At 45.5% G+C, this 19120-nt stretch overlaps 1 protein-coding gene across 1 annotated transcript; it reads left to right on the top strand.

Annotated features, from left to right (window-relative positions):
- The first annotated feature begins 2828 nt into the window (after positions 1 to 2828).
- Positions 2829 to 14986, top strand: LOC120112831 (putative disease resistance protein RGA3). Its single transcript, XM_089928273.1, has 3 exons — positions 2829 to 3612; positions 10225 to 14177; positions 14426 to 14986. Exons 1-2 carry the CDS (start codon positions 2844 to 2846, stop codon positions 14154 to 14156), a joined length of 4701 nt encoding a protein of 1566 aa, XP_089784399.1. The 5' UTR covers positions 2829 to 2843; the 3' UTR covers positions 14157 to 14177; positions 14426 to 14986.
- The last annotated feature ends 4134 nt before the right edge of the window (positions 14987 to 19120 follow it).

Genomic DNA, 19120 nt, shown 5'->3' with positions numbered 1-19120 from the left:
GGCTCTTGGGATGGATGTGAATGAATCCTTTTTAGTTCAATTTATTTTGAACTCCTTGCCTCCTCAATTTGGATCATTTCAAATTCACTATAACACTATTAAGGATAAGTGGAATGTGAATGAATTGACCAGTATGCTTGTTCAAGAGGAGACAAGACTTAAGCAACAAGGATATCATTCTGTCAATCTTGTAAGTCATGGAGCCAAGAAGAAATGGAAGAAGCCAAGAAAGGGCATGAAGAGTGGACCATCCAAGGGTAAAGAGCCTCATCATGATACCGAGGTTCATAAGAAGAAACAAAACAAAGATAGATGCCATTTCTGCAAAAAAATTGGGACACTATCAGAAGGACTGCCATAAACGCAAGGCATGGTTTGAAAAGAAAGGTAAGCCTTTGGCTTATGTATGTTTTGAATCAAACCTTACTGAAGTTCCTTCTAATACTTGGTGGTTTGACTCAGGTTCTAATGTTCATGTTTCAAATACGATGCAGGGATTCCTTACAACCCAGATGCAAGATCCAAATGAGAGTTTTATCGTTTTGGGGAATGGAGTTAGAGTTCCAGTAACAGCTGTTGGAACCTATCGTTTGCTTTTAAATACTGGTTGTCATTTAGATTTGCTTCAGACTCTTTATGTTCATTCTATTTCTAGAAATTTAATTTCTGTTTCTAAACTTGATGTTGAAGGATATTTCTTTAAAATTGGGAATGCTAGTTTGCGTCTTTTCAAAGACAATGTCTTTCTTGGTTCTGGTGTTTTGTGTGATGGCTTATATAAAGTAAATCTTGATAATCATTTTGCTGAAACACTTATGACCTTGCATCGTAATATTGGAATTAAACGAAACATGATAAATGAAAGATCTTCTAACTTGTGGCATAAAAGATTGGGTCATATATCCAAAGAAAGATTAGAGAGATTAGTAAAGGATGGAATTTTGTCAAACTTAGACTTTACTGATCTCGGTATGTGTGTAGACTGCATTAAGGGAAAGCAAACCAAACACACAAAGAAAGTTGCCACAAGAAGTGAAGAACTTCTTGAAATTATCCATACAGACATTTGTGGGCCTTTTGATTCCCCATCATTTGGTGGAGAGAAGTATTTTATCACCTTTATTGATGATTTTTCACGTTATGGTTATGTCTATTTGTTGCATGAAAAATCTCAGGCAGTGGATGTCCTAGAGGTATACATTACTGAGGTTGAAAGACAATTAGATAGAAAGGTGAAAATTGTCAGGTCTGATAGAGGTGGTGAATATTATGGTAGGTATGATGAAACAGGACAACACCCTGGCCCATTTGCTAAACTCTTAGAAAAGCATGGCATACGTGCTCAATACACTATGCCGGGAACGCCACAGCAGAATGGAGTAGCTGAAAGACGTAATCGTACTCTTATGGATATGGTTAGGAGTATGTTAAGTAATTTTTCTTTACCCATGTCGTTGTGGATGGAAGCCCTTAAGACCGCTGTATACATATTAAACCGGGTTCCTAGTAAAGCAGTTCCAAAAACTCCTTTTGAGCTATGGACAGGAAGGAAACCGAGTTTAAGACACCTGCATGTTTGGGGTTGTCCGGCGGAGGCCAGAATTTATAATCCACATGAAAAGAAATTGGATTTTAGAACGATTAGTGGATACTTTATAGGTTATCCCGAAAAATCCAAAGGGTATAGGATTTACTGTCCTAACCATAGTACAAGAATTATAGAGACCGGTAATGTCAAATTCATTGAGAATGGTGAAACCAGTGGGAGTGATAAACTACAAAATGTGAAAATTCAAGAAGTTAGGGTGCAAGTCCCTTTACCCATGACTTCTAAGAAAATTGTTGTTCCTACAATTGTCACACAGTTTAATAACAATGAACAACAAATTAATGATCAAACACTCCATAATGAAGTTATCACCACTGAACAAGTTGTAGAAGAACCACAAGGGATGACATTAAGGAGATCTCAAAGAGAAAGAAGATCTGCCATTCCAAATGATTATATGGTTTATCTACAAGAATTTGATTTTGATATAGGGACAAGAAAAGATCCGGTTTCTTTTAAACAAGCCATAGAAAGTGTTGATTCTACTAAATGGATTGATGCCATGGAAGATGAGTTGAAATCAATGGATCAGAATGAAGTCTGGGATGTCGTTGATTTGCCCGAAGGTTGTAAAACAGTTGGGTGTAAGTGGGTCTTTAAGACCAAGCTCGACTCAAAGGGTAATGTTGAACGACATAAAGCCAGACTGGTGGCCAAAGGTTTCACTCAGAAAGGAGGCATTGATTATAAAGAGACCTTTTCTCCTGTATCTAAAAAGGACTCATTTAGAATCATTATGGCTTTGGTTGCACATTATGATTTAGAGTTGCACCAAATGGATGTAAAAACTGCTTTTCTAAATGGAAGTTTAGATGAAGAAGTCTATATGGACCAGCCCGAAGGTTTCCCATTAAAGGGAAAAGAACACATGGTTTGCAAATTAAAGAAGTCAATATATGGTCTTAAACAAGCTTCCCGACAATGGTATCGCAAGTTCAATGATACCATCACTTCCTTCGGTTTTAAGGAAAACACTGTTGATCGGTGTATATACCTGAAGGTCAGTGGGAGCAAGTTTATCTTTTTGGTCCTATATGTTGATGATATATTGCTTGCCAGTAGTGATCTTGGCTTATTGTATGAAACTAAGGTTTTTCTCTCAAAGAACTTTGAAATGAAAGATATGAATGAGGCAACCTACGTGATAGGCATTGAAATATTTCGTGATCGATCGCGTGGATTGTTAGGGTTGTCTCAAAAGGCATATATAGACAAAGTTCTAGAGAGATTTGGTATGGAAAATTGTTCAGCCAGTGTTGTTCCAATTCAGAAAGGGGATAAATTTAGTCTCATGCAATGCCCACAGAATGAATTGGAACGTAAGCAGATGGAAAATATACCTTATGCTTCTGCAGTTGGTAGCTTGATGTACGCTCAGACCTGTACCAGACCGGACATAAGTTTTGCAGTTGGAATGCTAGGAAGATACCAAAGTAATCCAGGGATGGATCACTGGAAAGCTGCAAAGAAGGTGATGAGATACTTGCAAGGAACAAAGAATTACATGCTTACATATAGAAAGTCAGATAGCCTTGAGGTGATTGGCTATTCGGATTCAGACTTTGCTGGATGTGTGGATAGTAGAAAGTCAACGTTTGGCTATTTGTTCCTATTAGCTGGAGGAGCAATCTCATGGAAAAGTGCCAAACAGACAAGCACTGCTTCGTCCACCATGGAAGCAGAATTTGTGGCATGCTTTGAGGCCACGGTTCATAGTTTGTGGCTGCGTAACTTCATCTCGGGACTTGGGATTGTCGACTCTATTGCCAGGCCGCTGAGAATCTTTTGTGACAATACTGCAGCCGTCCATTTCTCCAGAAACGACAAATATTCTAATGGTGCCAAGCACATCGAGCTTAAATATTTTGTTGTCAAGGAGGAAGTTCAGAAACAAAATGTGTCTATAGAAAATATGAGGACAGAGCTCATGATTGCAGATCCTTTGACGAAATGTTTACAACCGAAGACTTTTAAAGAGCATGTTGAAAGAATGGGTCTTAGTTGTAATCCATGATATTAGTTGAGGATTGTATTATGTTTATTTCTTTGACACTTAGATATAATTGATTATGTTTCTGTTTTTCCTGTTCTTCAAATATATGTACATATATGGGTTTGAATGTATGATTACAGGAATTGTCTTTGACAAAGACATAATGTTTGACCATTAAAGATACTTCTCATTTATGGACTATGATTAAATAATTTGCTAGTGTTGTAGTACTTGGAAGGAACTATGTCATTATATTGATGTGGAACCACCTTGACTCGCATTAGTAAGCTGTTTAATTATGGTATTATGATGACCCAACTGACTATGGATTAGAATGATGCGCGCCTAATGTTTATATCATTTCTAACCAAAGTATGGTCATATGGGTCAAGTGGGAGAATGTTGGGTTTTGACCCACATGACCACATCGTGGTCAGTTACGATCCCGTGAGAAGTGGAGGCATTATCCTTGATGGTAGGATAACATAACGGGTCTCACCCTCTGCCTAGATAGGGAACACTGCATCGGTCTCCATCACCGTGTGTTCGAACAGGGGCCAAGAGGGAGATACGAACTAAGGACTTGATCATCCTGAAAACAATGGATCCAGGTACGCTTCCTTTATTTGAAGACTGGTTCATGATCCTATTCATAGATGTTCTTACATTAAGTTCACTGGAGTCCGAAAATATCTTTTGCTTTTAAGTGGTAGAGAGGCTTACTCGCCTGCTCGTTGAGTGCAACAACCCAATCAGAGTCCATCCAAAAGCCAAGGGAACGAAAAAAGACATTGATTTAAGCACTGCTTTTTTTTTTTTTTTTTTTTTTGCTAATACGGGTGGATCATACCTGTCGGGTACGGATACACCCAATAAAGTCAAAAAATAGGATACCTCGGAGTGCCAAAGGCAACTCCCCATCACCTGTCCACAATGTGATGGCGAGCTATAAATGCAGCCACCCAATCCGCAGCCCCATTGGCTTCACGGTAGATGTGCTTGGCCTGAAAGGCCCCTCCATCCCTCGCCATAGTCCATATATCACGAAGCAAAGGGTGGTCACTACCGTCACCCTTAGGACCCTCTCGGATCCAACTGATAACGGTGGCAGAATCACCCTCTAGGGTGATAGACCTAGCCTGTAACACGCACCGGGCATGTCGAAAGCCTGCCCAGGCAGCGCTCAGCTCCGCACTCGGAACCGAGGTATCAAATAAGTGACTACCACCAGCGGCTACAACCCTAGCGAAAGGGTCCCGAATGATGAAGCCCGCACCACCCCTCGTGCCACCATCCAGGACTGACCCGTCAAAATTGACCTTGAGGAAACTCGGGGGTGGGGGCTCCCAGGTGAAAAACACCGTGTGAGATACTGCCGAAGCATGGTGGGGGCCCCAGATGTCCCGAGCTGTCAAGGTCCCTCTAGTGGTGGAGGCATGACACATCTCTGCCGCCTGACTACGGGCGCTCTCGGCCACAAATCTCAGCGACATACATCGTTCACCAAATATACGAGCGTTCCTGGCCAACCAGATCTGGTAGGCAGTGCAGCTCACTCGAGTCACCTCCTGACGAAGCGTCGGAGACTCCGAGGCCTAGCGCAAGGCCCGTAAGAACTGGTCCCTACAGATCCATACCGGCTGCGGGACCCCTGCCAGACGCCAAGTATCCCTCGCCCTAGAGCACCGAAACAAGGCATGGTCGACCGTCTCGGCCACACCGCACACCCCACACTCCAGGGGGATCCTCAAACCTCGTCCACCAAGTACTGCTCTCGTTGGAAGATGGTCCCAGACCACCTTCCAGAGGAACAGCGCAACCCTCGGGAGGAGGCCCAATCGCCAGATCCAGGCACAGTCAGGACGAGGTACATACTCCCGCCTAAGAATGCGAGAAAGGACGCTCATCCTGACTCTGGGACTGGTCGAGAAGCTCCACACTCGTACATCTGGTCCACCACTCTGTGGCAGAGGGAGGGAGCGAATCCGCTCCGCCAGATGCTCCCCGAAGAAGCGGGCTAATCGAATCTCGTCCCATCCAGCCTCCCCGGGAGTCATAAGATCACAGACCTGTAAACCCTCCCCAACCTCAATACTAACAGTAGTCGGCCAACGGCACAGGGGGAGGCCATCAACCCATGAGTCCCTGGTCACTTCAATACTGCGGCCATCGCCTATCAGCCATCGAGTGTGATCCGACACCATGGGCACATATCTCGCAATCTCACGCCATAAAAAGGAACACCCCCGCCCTCCTCGAACACCGCCCTCCCGGCCTACCCCCCCATAGCGGGCGGTCATGATCCGGGTCCAGAAACTCTGCGGCTCCAGGATGAAGCGGGAAGCATGCCGGGCGAGGAGCAACTCTCGTCTCTCCCGGAGAGACAACACCCCAAGGCCACCCTCCCTGAGAGGGAGGCAAATACTCTCCCATGCCACCAGGTGCACCCCACGCCCCCCCCCAAGCGAGCCCCATAAGAAGCCCCGAATCAGTCGCTCAATCTTTAGTAGGACGGATCTTGGTACCACCGTGCAAGTCATGAGATAGATAGGCATAGAGCCCAAGACAGATCTAATCAGCAAAACTCTACCCATCATAGATAGAGACGCTGCTCGCCAGCCCTCTAGCCTACTCTGGACCCGTTGCACCATCCCGGAGCACTCAGATACACGCAGTCTCCTACCTGTAATTGGAACACCCAGGTATGTCCAGGTCCCGTCCTGCTCAGGCATCTCCAGAATCCTCCGAATCTCACGTCGAACCCCGGGTGGCGAACTCGGGCTAAAGGAGATAGAGGATTTCTGGGCATTCACTCTCTGACCAGATGCATAGCAATAGGCGGCCAAAGCCCGCCTAATAGCCAGGGCATCTGCTACGCGGGCACGCGTCAGGAGTAGGCAGTCATCGGCGAATAGTAAATGGGATATCGGCTGGGCCCCTAGAGCTGGGACGTAAGCCTCCAGCTCTCCGGCGGCACATGCAGCCCGCAGCAATCGAGACAAAACATCAGAACAGATGATGAATAGGTACGGGGATAGCGGGCATCCCTGCCGAAGCCCCATAGTAGAACTAAAGAATGGGGACGGAGAGCCGTTGATCAAGATGGAGAACCGCGGACTCCGAACACACCCCATAACCCAACCAATCCAGGTCTCATGGAAACCCAGACTCTCCAAAGCTCGCCTAAGAAAACTCCACCTGATTCTATCGTAAGCTCGCTCCATATCCAGCTTGATAGCCATCAGGCTTCGACGCTTCGGGGCCCGTCGAAGATCCCACATCATCTCTTGGGCCACCATAGCGTTATCGAAAATACTCCTACCTCCAACAAAAGCACCTTGCTCTTGACAAATAATGCCGGAGAGAAAAGGCTTCATACGATCCATCAGAATTCTTGCCACCACTTTGTATAAAGTAGTGCACAAACTGATCGGTCTAAAGTGGCTCGGCTCGGACGCATCCGTTCGCTTAGGTATAAGCGTGACAAAAGTGGCCTTCCAGTCGTCAGGCATACCTGACCGACTAAAGAAACACAGGACCGCTTCTACCACTGCGAACCGAACGATGCTCCAGTATCTCCGGAAAAAGAAAAGAGGGAAGCCATCTGGGCCCGGAGCCCTGTCCTCGCCCAGTGCCCAGACAGCCTCTCGCACCTCCCCCTCCGTCACTGGTCGAACCAATAGTGCATTCGCAGCCACCCCGATTTGGGATTCAGCTCTCGGGAGCAGGCCGGCAACGTCCGACCCACTATCCTCCGTCCAACGGGAGCGAAAGAACTCGAGTAGGATGTGGCTAATCGCCGAATCATCGTCCACCCAATGACCCCGCTCATCCCGCAAGGAACGAATAGTGTTCCTCTGCCTCCTAATAACCGTCGATCGGTGAAAGAAACTAGTGTTCCGGTCACCCTCTCTGACCCACTGAATTCTGAATTTCTGTCTCCAGAAAATCTCATGTTGCCGTAGGATCGAGTGGTGGGTGGCGAGTAGTCCCCGGAGGCTCACCATATCAGCCTCTGGGAGCACGCCCACCTGATCCTCCCTACTTTGGAGGTCAGCAATCGCACCCTCCACATCTTCCAGCTTCCTAAAAATATCACCTACGACCTCCCGATTCCAGCGGCGTAGCCGTCGCTTGGTCAATTCCAATTTTCGTGAAACCCTCTGCATGGCGTCGCCGTGGACCGGCAGACCCCAAGCTCCCCGGACGATGTCCCAGGATTGAGGAAAGGATAGCCAAACTTTCTCGAAACGGAATGGGCTACGATGACTCGAGCCTGATGCCGTCGAGAGCAGCAAAGGACAATGATCCGAAGCAATCCGAGTAAGATGGCTGACCCTATAGGACGGGAATCTGATGAGCCAGTCAGTAGAAGCAACAACCCGGTCCAGTCGCTCCCACACCCTAGCTCGTCCGGATTGGTTGTTACACCAAGTGAAGCGCGGACCTGAGAAACCCAGATCTACTAGGCCGTTCCGCGAGAGGAAATCGCGGAACTCCCTCCTATCCACAGAGTCAGTGAAGGCCCTGCCTCCTCGTTTCTCACTCTCCTCCAAGATACAATTGAAGTCACCCACCATCACAGACGGAAGGCCCAGAGCAATTAGGTGGGTGAGCTCGTCCCACAGAACCCTCCTGGTTCGATGGTTAGTGCTAGCATACACTCCGCACAAGACCCACGGAGCAGCGTTAGGTTCCGAGATGGTCATGATGACCTGTTGGGAGCAGTTGTGGAATACGTCAATCGTAGCCACACCCCGCTTCCACAGAGCCACAATGCCCCCCGACAACCCCTGGGAGTCTACTGCATACGACTCCCAGTCAACCTCTAACCGTCGTAAGACACGACTGAGTCCTCTACCGGAGAGTCGTGTTTCATAAAGTAGGCAGATCTCCGGACTATGGATCTGGACCAGCCGCCTAAAGGATGACATAAAGGCCGGCTTAGCCGCCCCTCTACAATTCCATGCAAGAATCCTAATGGGGAAAAGTCCGAGAGGTCGGCCACAGGCTCATCGACCCTCTGGGCCATAGGGTCTATCTCCACCTCATGATCAGGATCAACCTGCTGACCCACATCCGTACTAGTCCCGGACACGACTCGCAACATAGCCGCCTTCACCCGTTGAACGACAGTCGAGTGATCCACGGTCGTGCGAGTAGCCCTCTCATGACCACTCAGGTCCCCTACCCCTGGCTCCACCAGTGCAAGCGTATCCCGCCCCATCGACTCCACAGGTGCCGACGTATCCCGCCCCACCAAGGAGTCGCTCATAGGGCAGTCGTCGCAGACGGGAACCCCACTCGTCCTAGTCGCGTCACCCAGATCTGACCCGCCCGAGGCACCATCTCCCTGTCCCACAGCCACCTCTAGAGAACCTAGAGAGGCGAGGCAGACAGACGGCGGGTCCTGCACCGGGGCCTGAGCCCCGAAGTGGAACTCGCAGGCACTGGGCCCCGCAGCCTGGGCTAGTGGGTTGGGCCCTGAGTCGGACCCCATAAGGCCCGTTTGGGCCGTGAACAGTGGAAGGCCCCCGCCCACAGGGGCCTTCCCACGGTCATCCGCGCGAGGCCCAGCCAAGCTGGGCCACGCGTAGGCCTCCCTGGCCCGTCGCGCGGTTCACCGTGTGAAACACGCGGGGCACACGTGCCCCGCGAGTCGCTAGCCCGGCCAAGCCTCCTCCGTGGCCCGCCCGACCTCGGCCCAAGGAACGGCCCACCTCCAGAAGCCCAGAGTTCCTGTTCCGTTTCTTGGGCTGAAGCACGGGCTGGCCCATCGACCCAGAACACGGCCCGGCCTGATCCGACAGACCGGCCCGAGTCCCCGGCAACCCGGTCCTGTTAGCCGTGGGCACCGAGTCGACTCGTCCCGCGATCGAATCACCGGCCATATCAACTCGGGAGCTCTCCTCTTGTCCGCCGGTGCCCCGGGCCGCCACCACCGGCGGGGAGTGGCGGCGGGCCACCTTCGTAGGCTTTTGCCAGCCCTCAAGATCCGGCGGGGACACCGGAGGGCTGGTCGAGGAGGGGGGACTCGGCGGAGTAGGTCGAGGCAAGGGGGACCCCGCAGAAGGCTCGGTCACCTTCCCCCGCTCCGGCGGACCCTTCTCCCGTGGCTGCCGGGCGTGGGATGTTAAGCACTGCTTCGCAGGAAAAAATTAAATAAGAGACTGCACAAGCTTTCCGAACGTGCGATGTGCTGCAACCAATGGCAGGTGACAATTATTTAACATTGGTTTTGTCGGTATGTGGCGATTATTTTAGGCTAAGAATCTGATCAGCTCATTGACTGGCACAATGACCGATGCCGTTCACATGCTCTGAGTGCAGTAAACTAGGCTTTTTTTTTTTTTTTTTTTTTGCTTTGAATAAACTAGGCTTTTTACTGATATAAACATACACACTCGGAGCGGGTTGATCTGAACTTGAATAGATAAACTGGCAAGTTGCGAAAGAAAATTGGGAGTCGAATGCTGGACGCAGTGTATGGCCATAGTTTCTTGTAAAAGTAATGTCCCGATAAAACAAACAGGTCAGCTGAAATTACGGGTGGCTGCAATATTCTAGTGCCGAGCACTTGATTAAACCAACGGTTGGGCCAGCATTGGGTAACCTCTGTTTACATCAATCAGGGGTGGGAAAAGAAATAAAACAAGCTTCCAGAGCACCTACAGATCTAGTGGAAAGAGGGAGAGCATTTCCACCGAGTCACTTTCTTTGCGATCCATCAACTCTTGTCCACGAATCAATCAGAGAGTAATGGCCGACCTTCTTCTCTCAGCCTTGCTACCGGTGGTGATGGAGAAGGCAGCCGACCATGTTCTCCAACAGTTTGGAGTGATGTGGGGCATCCATGAGAAGCTAGAAAAGCTGAAAAGACAGCTGTTGGCAATCCAGTCCAAACTTGGAGATGCAGAGGAGCGACAAGTCAAGGATAAGGCTGTGAAGAGCTGGTTGGCAGATCTGAAGGATGCAGCCTACGAAGCAGACGACATCCTGGATGAGTTCAATGTCGAAGCAATGCGGCGGAAGGCAGAGATTCAGATCGATATGACAAAAAAGGTGCGCAGCTTCTTTTCTCTTCGCAATCCAGTTTGGTTTCGCCTTGAGATGGGGCGAGAGTTGCATGCTATTGTTGAAAAAATAGAGAAACTAGTGGACGAGGGAAATAAATTTGGTTTCACCGTCAAAACCCAACCCCAAAACAGGGACAGGCCACAAACCCACTCCTATGTTGATGAGTCAGAGGTCATTGGTAGGGAGGAAGATAAAGAAAAAATAGTGAAGTTGTTACTGGATCATGATAATAACCAGAATGTTGCAGTCCTTCCCATAGTTGGGATGGGGGGTTTGGGTAAGACCACACTGGCCCAATTGATTTACAAGGATCAGAGGGTGGAGAAACATTTCCAGGCGCTGCTCATATGGGTCTGTGTGTCGGATGAGTTCGATGTCGCAAAACTTGCTAAAGCAATAATAGCTTCAGCCACAGGAAAAGAGTGCGAGCTATCAACCATGGAGTTGTTACAACGCCGCCTTCGAGAAGTTGTAAGTGGGAAGAGGTACTTACTTGTATTAGATGATATTTGGAACGAGGATCAGGCAAAGTGGGATCAGCTAAAAAGTTTACTAGGAACTGGTGGAGAAGGGAGTAGGATTGTTGTGACTACACGAAGTGAGCGGGCATCGTCGATAATGGGTACCCTCGGCACTTATCGCCTACCGACTTTGACTGAGGATGATTCTTGGACATTGTTTAGGAAGAGAGCATTTGCAGGGGGAGCAGAAGAGCCTCAAAATCTCGTAAGCATCGGCAAGGAGATTGTCAAGAAATGTGGTGGGTTGCCTCTGGCAGTGAATACACTAGGGGCCTTGATGCATTCCAAGAGCCAGGAAAGGGAATGGTTGTCCGTGAGGGATAGCGAGATTTGGGATCTGCAGGTCGGTGAAGATGGAATCTTGCCAGCACTAAGGTTGAGCTACAGTCATTTGCCTTCCCATTTAAAACAATGCTTTGCCTTTTGTGCCATATTTCCGAAGGATTATGAGATGGAAAAGGATCTGTTGATTCAACTATGGATGGCCAACGGATTCATTCCATCCGATGGAAGAAAGGAGTTGGAGGACAAAGGGCATGAGATTTTTAATGAGTTGGCTTGGAGATCTTTCTTTCAGGATATCAAGGAAGATGAGGAGCACGGTGCTCGCGTAAGCAGGCATGAACCTTATTATATAACAACAAGCAAGATGCATGACCTAATGCACGATCTGGCACGATCCATTATGGGGAACGAATGCCTTAGCATACTGGACCCTGCCAGGTGGGAAGATATATCTAAGAAAACCCGTCACTTGCATACATCTTCCCGGTTGATCGATAGGACCTTGAATAATTATCCAAATATTCACACTCTCCTGTGCCCGGAATTCTCCGCTAGCATTGCGGATTCAGCAAAGCCAAAGTCCTTGAGAGCATTGGGTATTGCACCTAGAATTCATTCTCATATCACACGACTGCCTATTGCAATTGCGTATTTGGAACATCTGAGATACCTCGACCTCTCTGGTACCGATATTGAATCATTACCGGATGCCACCAGCACACTTTTCAATCTACAAACTCTGAAACTCTCTACCTGTAGGTGCCTATGTAAGCTGCCCGAAGACATGAGAAATATGAGTAGCCTGAGGCATCTCTACATTGACAGATGTCGTAATCTGAAGCAGCTGCCAGCAGGCATCGGGCAATTGAGCAGCCTGCAAACATTGACCAAATACATTGTAGGCAATGATGCTAGCAGGCGTATAGGTGAGTTGAATAGCTTAAATCTCGGTGGCCTTCTAGAGCTGTATAACCTGAGGAATGTGAGGGATGCAGCAGATGCTCAAGAAGCTAATCTTAGTTCCAAACATAACCTTTGCTCATTAATATTATGCTGGGATATGACTCAGTGGAATCCCCCACGCTGCTATGATACAGATGCCCATCGTTGTTTCGAAGAAGATGTTTTGCCAGCAGAAAACACTGAAGAGGTGTTGGAAGCCCTTCGACCTCATGGTGGCTTAAAACTGCTGACAGTATGGCGCTACGGGGGTGGCAGCTTTCCAATGTGGATGATGGACACTGTATTGCTGCAAAATGTAGTTGAAATCCATCTGGGAGTTTGCACAAAATGCCAACATCTCCCGCCTTTGTGGCAGCTACCTTTTCTTAAATTTCTTTACATAATTAAGATGGATAGCGTCAAGCACATCTGTAGTAGCACAATCTACGGCAATGCAAGTAATGGCATAGTGCGAGCATTCCCCTCACTGAAAAGACTGGTGTTGCATACGATGCAGAGCTTGGAGAAGTGGTCAGAGTTTGAAGGAACTGCAGAGTTCACGTTGGTTTTCCCTCACCTTGCTGAGCTTAAGATCAATAATTGCCCAAATTTGATGACCATGCCAGAGCTACCATCTCTCAAAAGTTTTGAAATGGAAGGAACTAATAAGCAGTTGGGCTTGATCTGTAGTCTGACGACACTCTCGTCCCTTAGCATTCATGTCTATAAAACGAGCAATGGTACGGAGTCGCCTCCTCTTACCGATCAGAAGAAAATATCTTTCAGGTATTTCAGATCTCTTGAAAGATTAGCTATTACCGCATCGGAGGATCTAGCGCCCTTGCTAGAGGAGGAGGAGGAGACGAGAGGGCTGAGCACATCCCTGCATTATTTGGAGATTAAATCCTGCAATTGGATTTTTTCGCCACCACAGCAATCATCATCACCTTTGGCATTTTGGAAGAACCTTACTTCTCTCCTAGCTATGAGCATGGATTATTGTGATGATTTGGTCTACTGGCCGGAGACGGAGTTCCGTGGTTTGAAATCACTAAAGAAGATATATATCTGCGGTTGCAAGAAGTTGGTTGGCCCGTCATGTTTGCCATTATCCTCATCATCATCAGGGGATGGAGAGCTCCTACCAAACTTGGAAGAGTTGGATATTAGAAGTTGTGATAGTCTGCTGGAATTGCCCAAGTTGTCGGCTTCCCTCAGAATTTTGGAAGTTCATAATTGCCCCAAACTAAATTCCTTGACGGAAGGCCTGCGACATGCCACTGCTCTTGAGAAGGTTTTCATGTCAGGGTGCTCAAACCTGACTTCTCTGCCAGTAGATCTGGGGCACATAACAGCACTCAAGAAGATGTCTATCATGGGGCTTCGTGGCTTGGAATCTTTGCCACAAGGGCTCGCTGCACTCGAGTCTCTGCACATCTTCAAATGCAGAAAATTGTCATCTCTGCCAGAAGGGATGCAGGGCCTTCAGTCTCTGTCTATTAGCCATTGCCCTCGGCTGTCATCACTCCCAGGAGGTCTACAACGACGACTCCCCGGCCTTCAGCATCTGCAGATTGACGGTTGCCCCGACCTCGAGAGAAAGTGTAAGAGAGGAGGACCGTATTGGGACCTCATCTCATGCATCCCCAGTGCTGAAATATTAACTGAGAGGAGGAGCAACACATTCCTTCCTTCCTTTTCTTGCTTTAGAAGACCATCTACATTTTAATGTCATCCCGGTCCTTTGGAGGTACAATCCCATCTCTCTCTCTCTCTCTCTCTCAAATGAAATATAAATTAGTAAGTACAATTATTTATGTTCCCTCACATTCTCGTTCCTGCCGAGGGAATCTAGGGGCAAGTTTTAGATCAGTTTGTCCATGCTCGCTAGAGCAACTCCTAAGGATAATCAATGGCATCTTCCTGAAATGCCATTGATTACCACTTTTCACATAAACTATTGTACACTAATTCATGATTCTCACAAGTATTTTTCAGGGATAAGAGGTCAAGCCGAAGCTGGAGGGATGCACAATGGAATTTTTCATTCAGTTTTTCTCATTTTATTTTTCTCTTGCTATGTCAGATGAGCAGCAAATTTAGCTTCAAGATAAATTAAGAGCGTTCATGGTACAAGCAGCTTTCTTGTGCATCATTTCAACATTCAATCCAGCATCAGGAGAAACGACAAATCCTTTGATAAATTTTTAAATATATCCAGGCCTTCAATGATCAAGTGTCTCCACGTGAAACTTCTTGATACATTTGCTTTTGCTGTTGTTAAGCAGTTAAAGGGACACTAGGAAGAGAAAAGCTTAATTCCCTTTTACAAGATGTCATTTGGCATTTAATGTTGTTTTGATTGTTTCCTCTAAAACTTATTTTATTTGATGTCCTTCGATATGTAGATATTGTATTTGAAGACTTTGGATGGTACTTCTGCTTTATGTACCAAAAACAATTGAAAGATGGAGATGTACTTTATTAATTATTTCAGCATCCACTTTGGGTGCTCTAACTCCTTTTAAGTAGTATCGTATAAAGGCTATTTGATTGAGCTACTGTCACTGGCCTTTCTTTTTCTTGTTTGTTTCTACGAGCAAATGTTGCTAGTGATGTTTTCTCACAAGCTTCGGCACTTCTCTGGTTAATCTAAAAGGAGGAAAAAGAATGGAGTTAAAAGAGTATTTTCTTGGAAGAGGGCTGCCATGAAGGCATTGATGTTTTCTTGCCACTCTTTGCCTTTTTTTTTTGGGCAGTGAATCTTCAAGAAAAAGAGAAGCTGAATTTCTAGTTATTGGCATCTCTGTTTTTGATCTTGGGCACAGATACTGGATAGAGGATCCTAGAGGTAAAATCTAGAGGGTACATTGCATGACAATTCCTCTCCTTTTTGTGCATTTAATCTATATATTTTTGGATATGTAGCTTCGCTATCCCGGAGAGTTATTGTTATATGTTCTATTTTCTTTGGAGGTTGTTTTATGCCTACACCTCTATTGCATGTAATTCAATTACAGGTTGCAATTAGAAATGCTGCAATTGAAGTAGCTGTTGCCAAAACTATTTCTATTTAATTTTCATAAAAAACCAACAATTTTCTAAATTTCTATACACTATTTCTATTTGTTATACTATTTCTATTTATGTTATGTGAGCCCCGCTTAGCTCAGAACTTAGAGGATGATCTACTAAAGTTACCTCCTTGGAAATAATGAACTACCTTTCTGCTATTATACTATAATAATTATCATACTATTTTTATAATTATAATAAAAAATAATGATATTATTAAATTATTATTAAATTATAATAATAATAATTACTATATTTATTAAGTCACTATGAAATAATTTGTTATTATAAGTTAGATATATTATTATATAATAGACGTTTTATGTTAGCTCGCCTTTCTGATGGTAGGGAAGACACATCAAATGCTTGGTATCATAGCCATATCTTCACCAGGGCAAGTAAACTAATGGTTAATGGCTAACATGTGATATGGAAATCCATAATTGCTACCTCAAAAATGCAATTATTTGTCCTTAGGCCTCTTCTAAGATATCCTTCCTTTCTCATTCAGCCATTATGCTCTCATTCTCTAGTCTTCGTGGCCTAGGATCGCTACCTTAACGATTCAGCACCCCCACCTTCTCTTTCTCTCTCATGCACACCCTATGTTTTCTTCTAATTTTTGCTTAACAGGCCTTTTTGTTTGGAAATGGCACTGCTTTTGTGGCTCTTTTTAATGAAGCTTGGAAGATTTCTTGTTCCAAATCTATGGCAATGTAGGGGGAATCTTCATTCGCTTACAAGTCCTGTTAATTGGTGGTTTGAACCATCCTTCTTTATTCAATTTTTCTGCATGTAAAGAGTCTGTTTTGAAATGTAATGGAGTTGATTTTTTCTCAAAATTTATATGTCTTCACATGCATTAAGTTCATATAATCTATCATATCATAACCAACTTCAATTCAATAACTTAATTTTATTCAGAAATGTGTTATGTATCATAAAGTTAAATAATATGATGTATTAAAATGTCTAAATGTTTAAATAGATTGGTCTGATGAGGGAGAAATGGGAGTAGATCCTATCATGGGGATTGAGGTACAAGCCTCTTTTCCTTCTGTTTTATTGTTTGTGAGGGTAGGAATTTGGCCATTAGGTATCATCCCAGCTGGTTTGCCTATCTTATGTTCTAGCGTTGCTCAAAATCGTACACAAAATGACCAGCTGGTATTAATTCAAAGCCAGTCAATCTCTCGGCCACAGTTGTATTAAATCAAAACCTGAATCCAGACTGGTAGACTCAAAAGACTCAAAAGACGAAATCCAGCCTTAAATTTTCAATGACAACTTCGCTCCATAAGTGGAAGTGATACAGTTTTTTTTTCCAGGAATGTTCTATCAATTTATTTCCATTTTTACTCGAAAATACTTTTTATTCCTCCATCTCGTTTCCGTTCATACGTACAAAATACATTACATTACATATGTATAGGTGGCTGAACTTTTATATGATTCAGTAGACAGAATATACATTCCATCATTACAAGATTTTGTGCCATGATAGATTAAGTATGTTCCAAGCTTACTTACTGTATGTCGAGAAGACTTAACTGTGTGCGCCAGGCTAGATTAAGTGTTCAATATTGATTAGCTACGTGCCAAGCTTACTTAAATGTGTGCCATACTATATTACCTGTGTACCAAGCTTACTATCCTAATTGCAATGGTGAGTTAACTGTGTTCGAGACTATATAAACTGAGTCCCAAGCTTACTTAACTAATTGAAATGGTGACAGATCCACTGTACCTATCAATATCATAAAGATCAGATTATTTGCCACTCACTCATTATTTTTCTTTTTATTTATTTATTTTATTATTTTATTTCATTGAAATATATTTATTTATTTATTTGTTCATTCATATATATATATATGCATTTATTTATTTATTTATTCTTCTTTTTTTTTCTTTTTCTTTTCTTTTTTTCTTCTCTTCTTCCCTTCTTCTTCTTTCTCCTTTCTTCTACTCCCGCAAGGCCAGCGCGTCGGAAGGGAGCAAAGCCGTGGCAGCCGCAGGAGAGGGCCTCGGGGGGCCGGACCATGGTCGGCGGCGGCTGCGGCCCGGCCTCCCTTCTTCATTTATTTATTCTTTTATTTTATAAAATATATTTATTTATTATCTTATTTATTTATTTATTCCTTCATTTATATATATGTGCATTTATTTATTTATTTATTTATTTATTTTATTTATTTATTTCTTTTCTTTTTTTCTTTCTTTTTCTTTTTTTTCTTCTTCTTCTTTTCTTTTTTTTTCTCTTCTTCCCTTCTTCCTCTTTCTTCTTTCTGCTCCTTTCTTCTTCTCCCGCGAGGCCGGTGGCGGCGGAAGGGGGTCGGGCCGAGACGGCTGCGGGAGGGGGCCCGGGCCACAGCCAGCGGCGGCCACAGCTGGCCAGCAGAGAAGACTTCTCCTCCCACGAGGCTGACGGCGCAGGAAAGGGACCAGGCCGCGGTGGACACAGAAGGAGGCCAGGTCGTGGCCGGTGTCGGCCGCAGGACGCCGAAAGCCGCTGGTAATGACCCGCCCCCACGGTGGGGAGGTGTTCTGGCGGCCGCGGGAGGAGGTTCGGGAGGGGCCCGGGATGTGGCCGGCGGCGGCCGCGGCTGGCCGTTGCAACCTCCTTTTTCTTCTTCTTCTTCTTCGGTGGGAATGCGAGATCAGAAGAGGCAGGGGCATTTTCGGCATTTTATTAAAAAATAAAAGGCTCTCAAAGACCGGAAATTAAATATGGTGAAGTCATTGAACTCAAAATTTTATGACCGGTCAACGGGGACTTTTTGTTATACCAGAATTTTTCGGAGGATGGGGAATTAATTTCCCCTTTTAGATTTTCATCTAGATTTTCTAGTTATTTTAGATTTATTTAACCTTTCTACTATTTATTTTAGAAAGATTTGTTTAATCTTTCTACAATTTATTTCAGATTTTCTATTTATTCTCTCTCTCGACTCCCTTCCTCTCTCTTCCTAGAAGGTTTAGCCCTTCTTCGTCCCCTACTAATAAAACCATCTGATAAGCTACATAAGGTAACTGGAACATTAGAAACATTTACCTACACAAATGATAGGAAAGCACGAGGGAAGCATTGGGGAGGGAAGCACGAGGGATAATAGCCTAGTTGCAACTTAGGAGGGAACTGATGTTGTTTCCAACTATACTATCCTCATGGCCAAAACTAATTGCTGAACATAACATTCTCAACTAAAATAAGACTTCATACTTCTTCATGATATCCGAACCCAGCATGATCTTAAAGTTCTACAATTACATTGTCCCTGCACTTCCAATCTGACAAAGCAGCAAAATAGCACTTTCCAAGCTCGAGAGATCATCACAATATCTATATTGAATGCCACTATATCACTAAAGAAATATTGAGGCCTCAATCTTAAATATTTATGTTGCTGGAAATTGGACCCGAGGGCAATCTTCGGTCGAGGAAAGGGAGCGGCGAGTTCTCACGGCGGGGCGGCGGTCCGTCGGCGAGCGGCGTCCTCCGTCTGGGGCGGTCGGAGAGAAGGGACGGCTGACCCACGCGGCGAGGCGGCGATCCGTCAGCTGGCGGCGTCCTCCGTCTGGGTGCCTACACACGAGCCGGTGGCCGGGTTTTCCGGC

The sequence above is a fragment of the Phoenix dactylifera genome, chromosome 17 (assembly GCF_051530095.1).
Source record: "Phoenix dactylifera cultivar Ajwa chromosome 17, Ajwa_hap1_PhDact_Kaust_v1.1, whole genome shotgun sequence".
Taxonomy (NCBI): Eukaryota; Viridiplantae; Streptophyta; class Magnoliopsida; order Arecales; family Arecaceae; genus Phoenix; species Phoenix dactylifera.
The sequence above is the reverse complement of the archived record's forward strand: the minus strand, read 5'-3'. Positions and strand labels throughout refer to the sequence as shown.

Bases quoted from the DNA above. Each gene is read 5' to 3' on its own strand.
- LOC120112831 (XM_089928273.1), top strand. From the start codon at position 2,844: ATGGAAAATTGTTCAGCCAGTGTTGTTCCAATTCAGAAAGGGGATAAA. The intron at 3,613-10,224 runs GTAATCCATGAT...AACCTCTGTTTA, and splicing joins TGAAAGAATGGGTCTTAGTT to CATCAATCAGGGGTGGGAAA.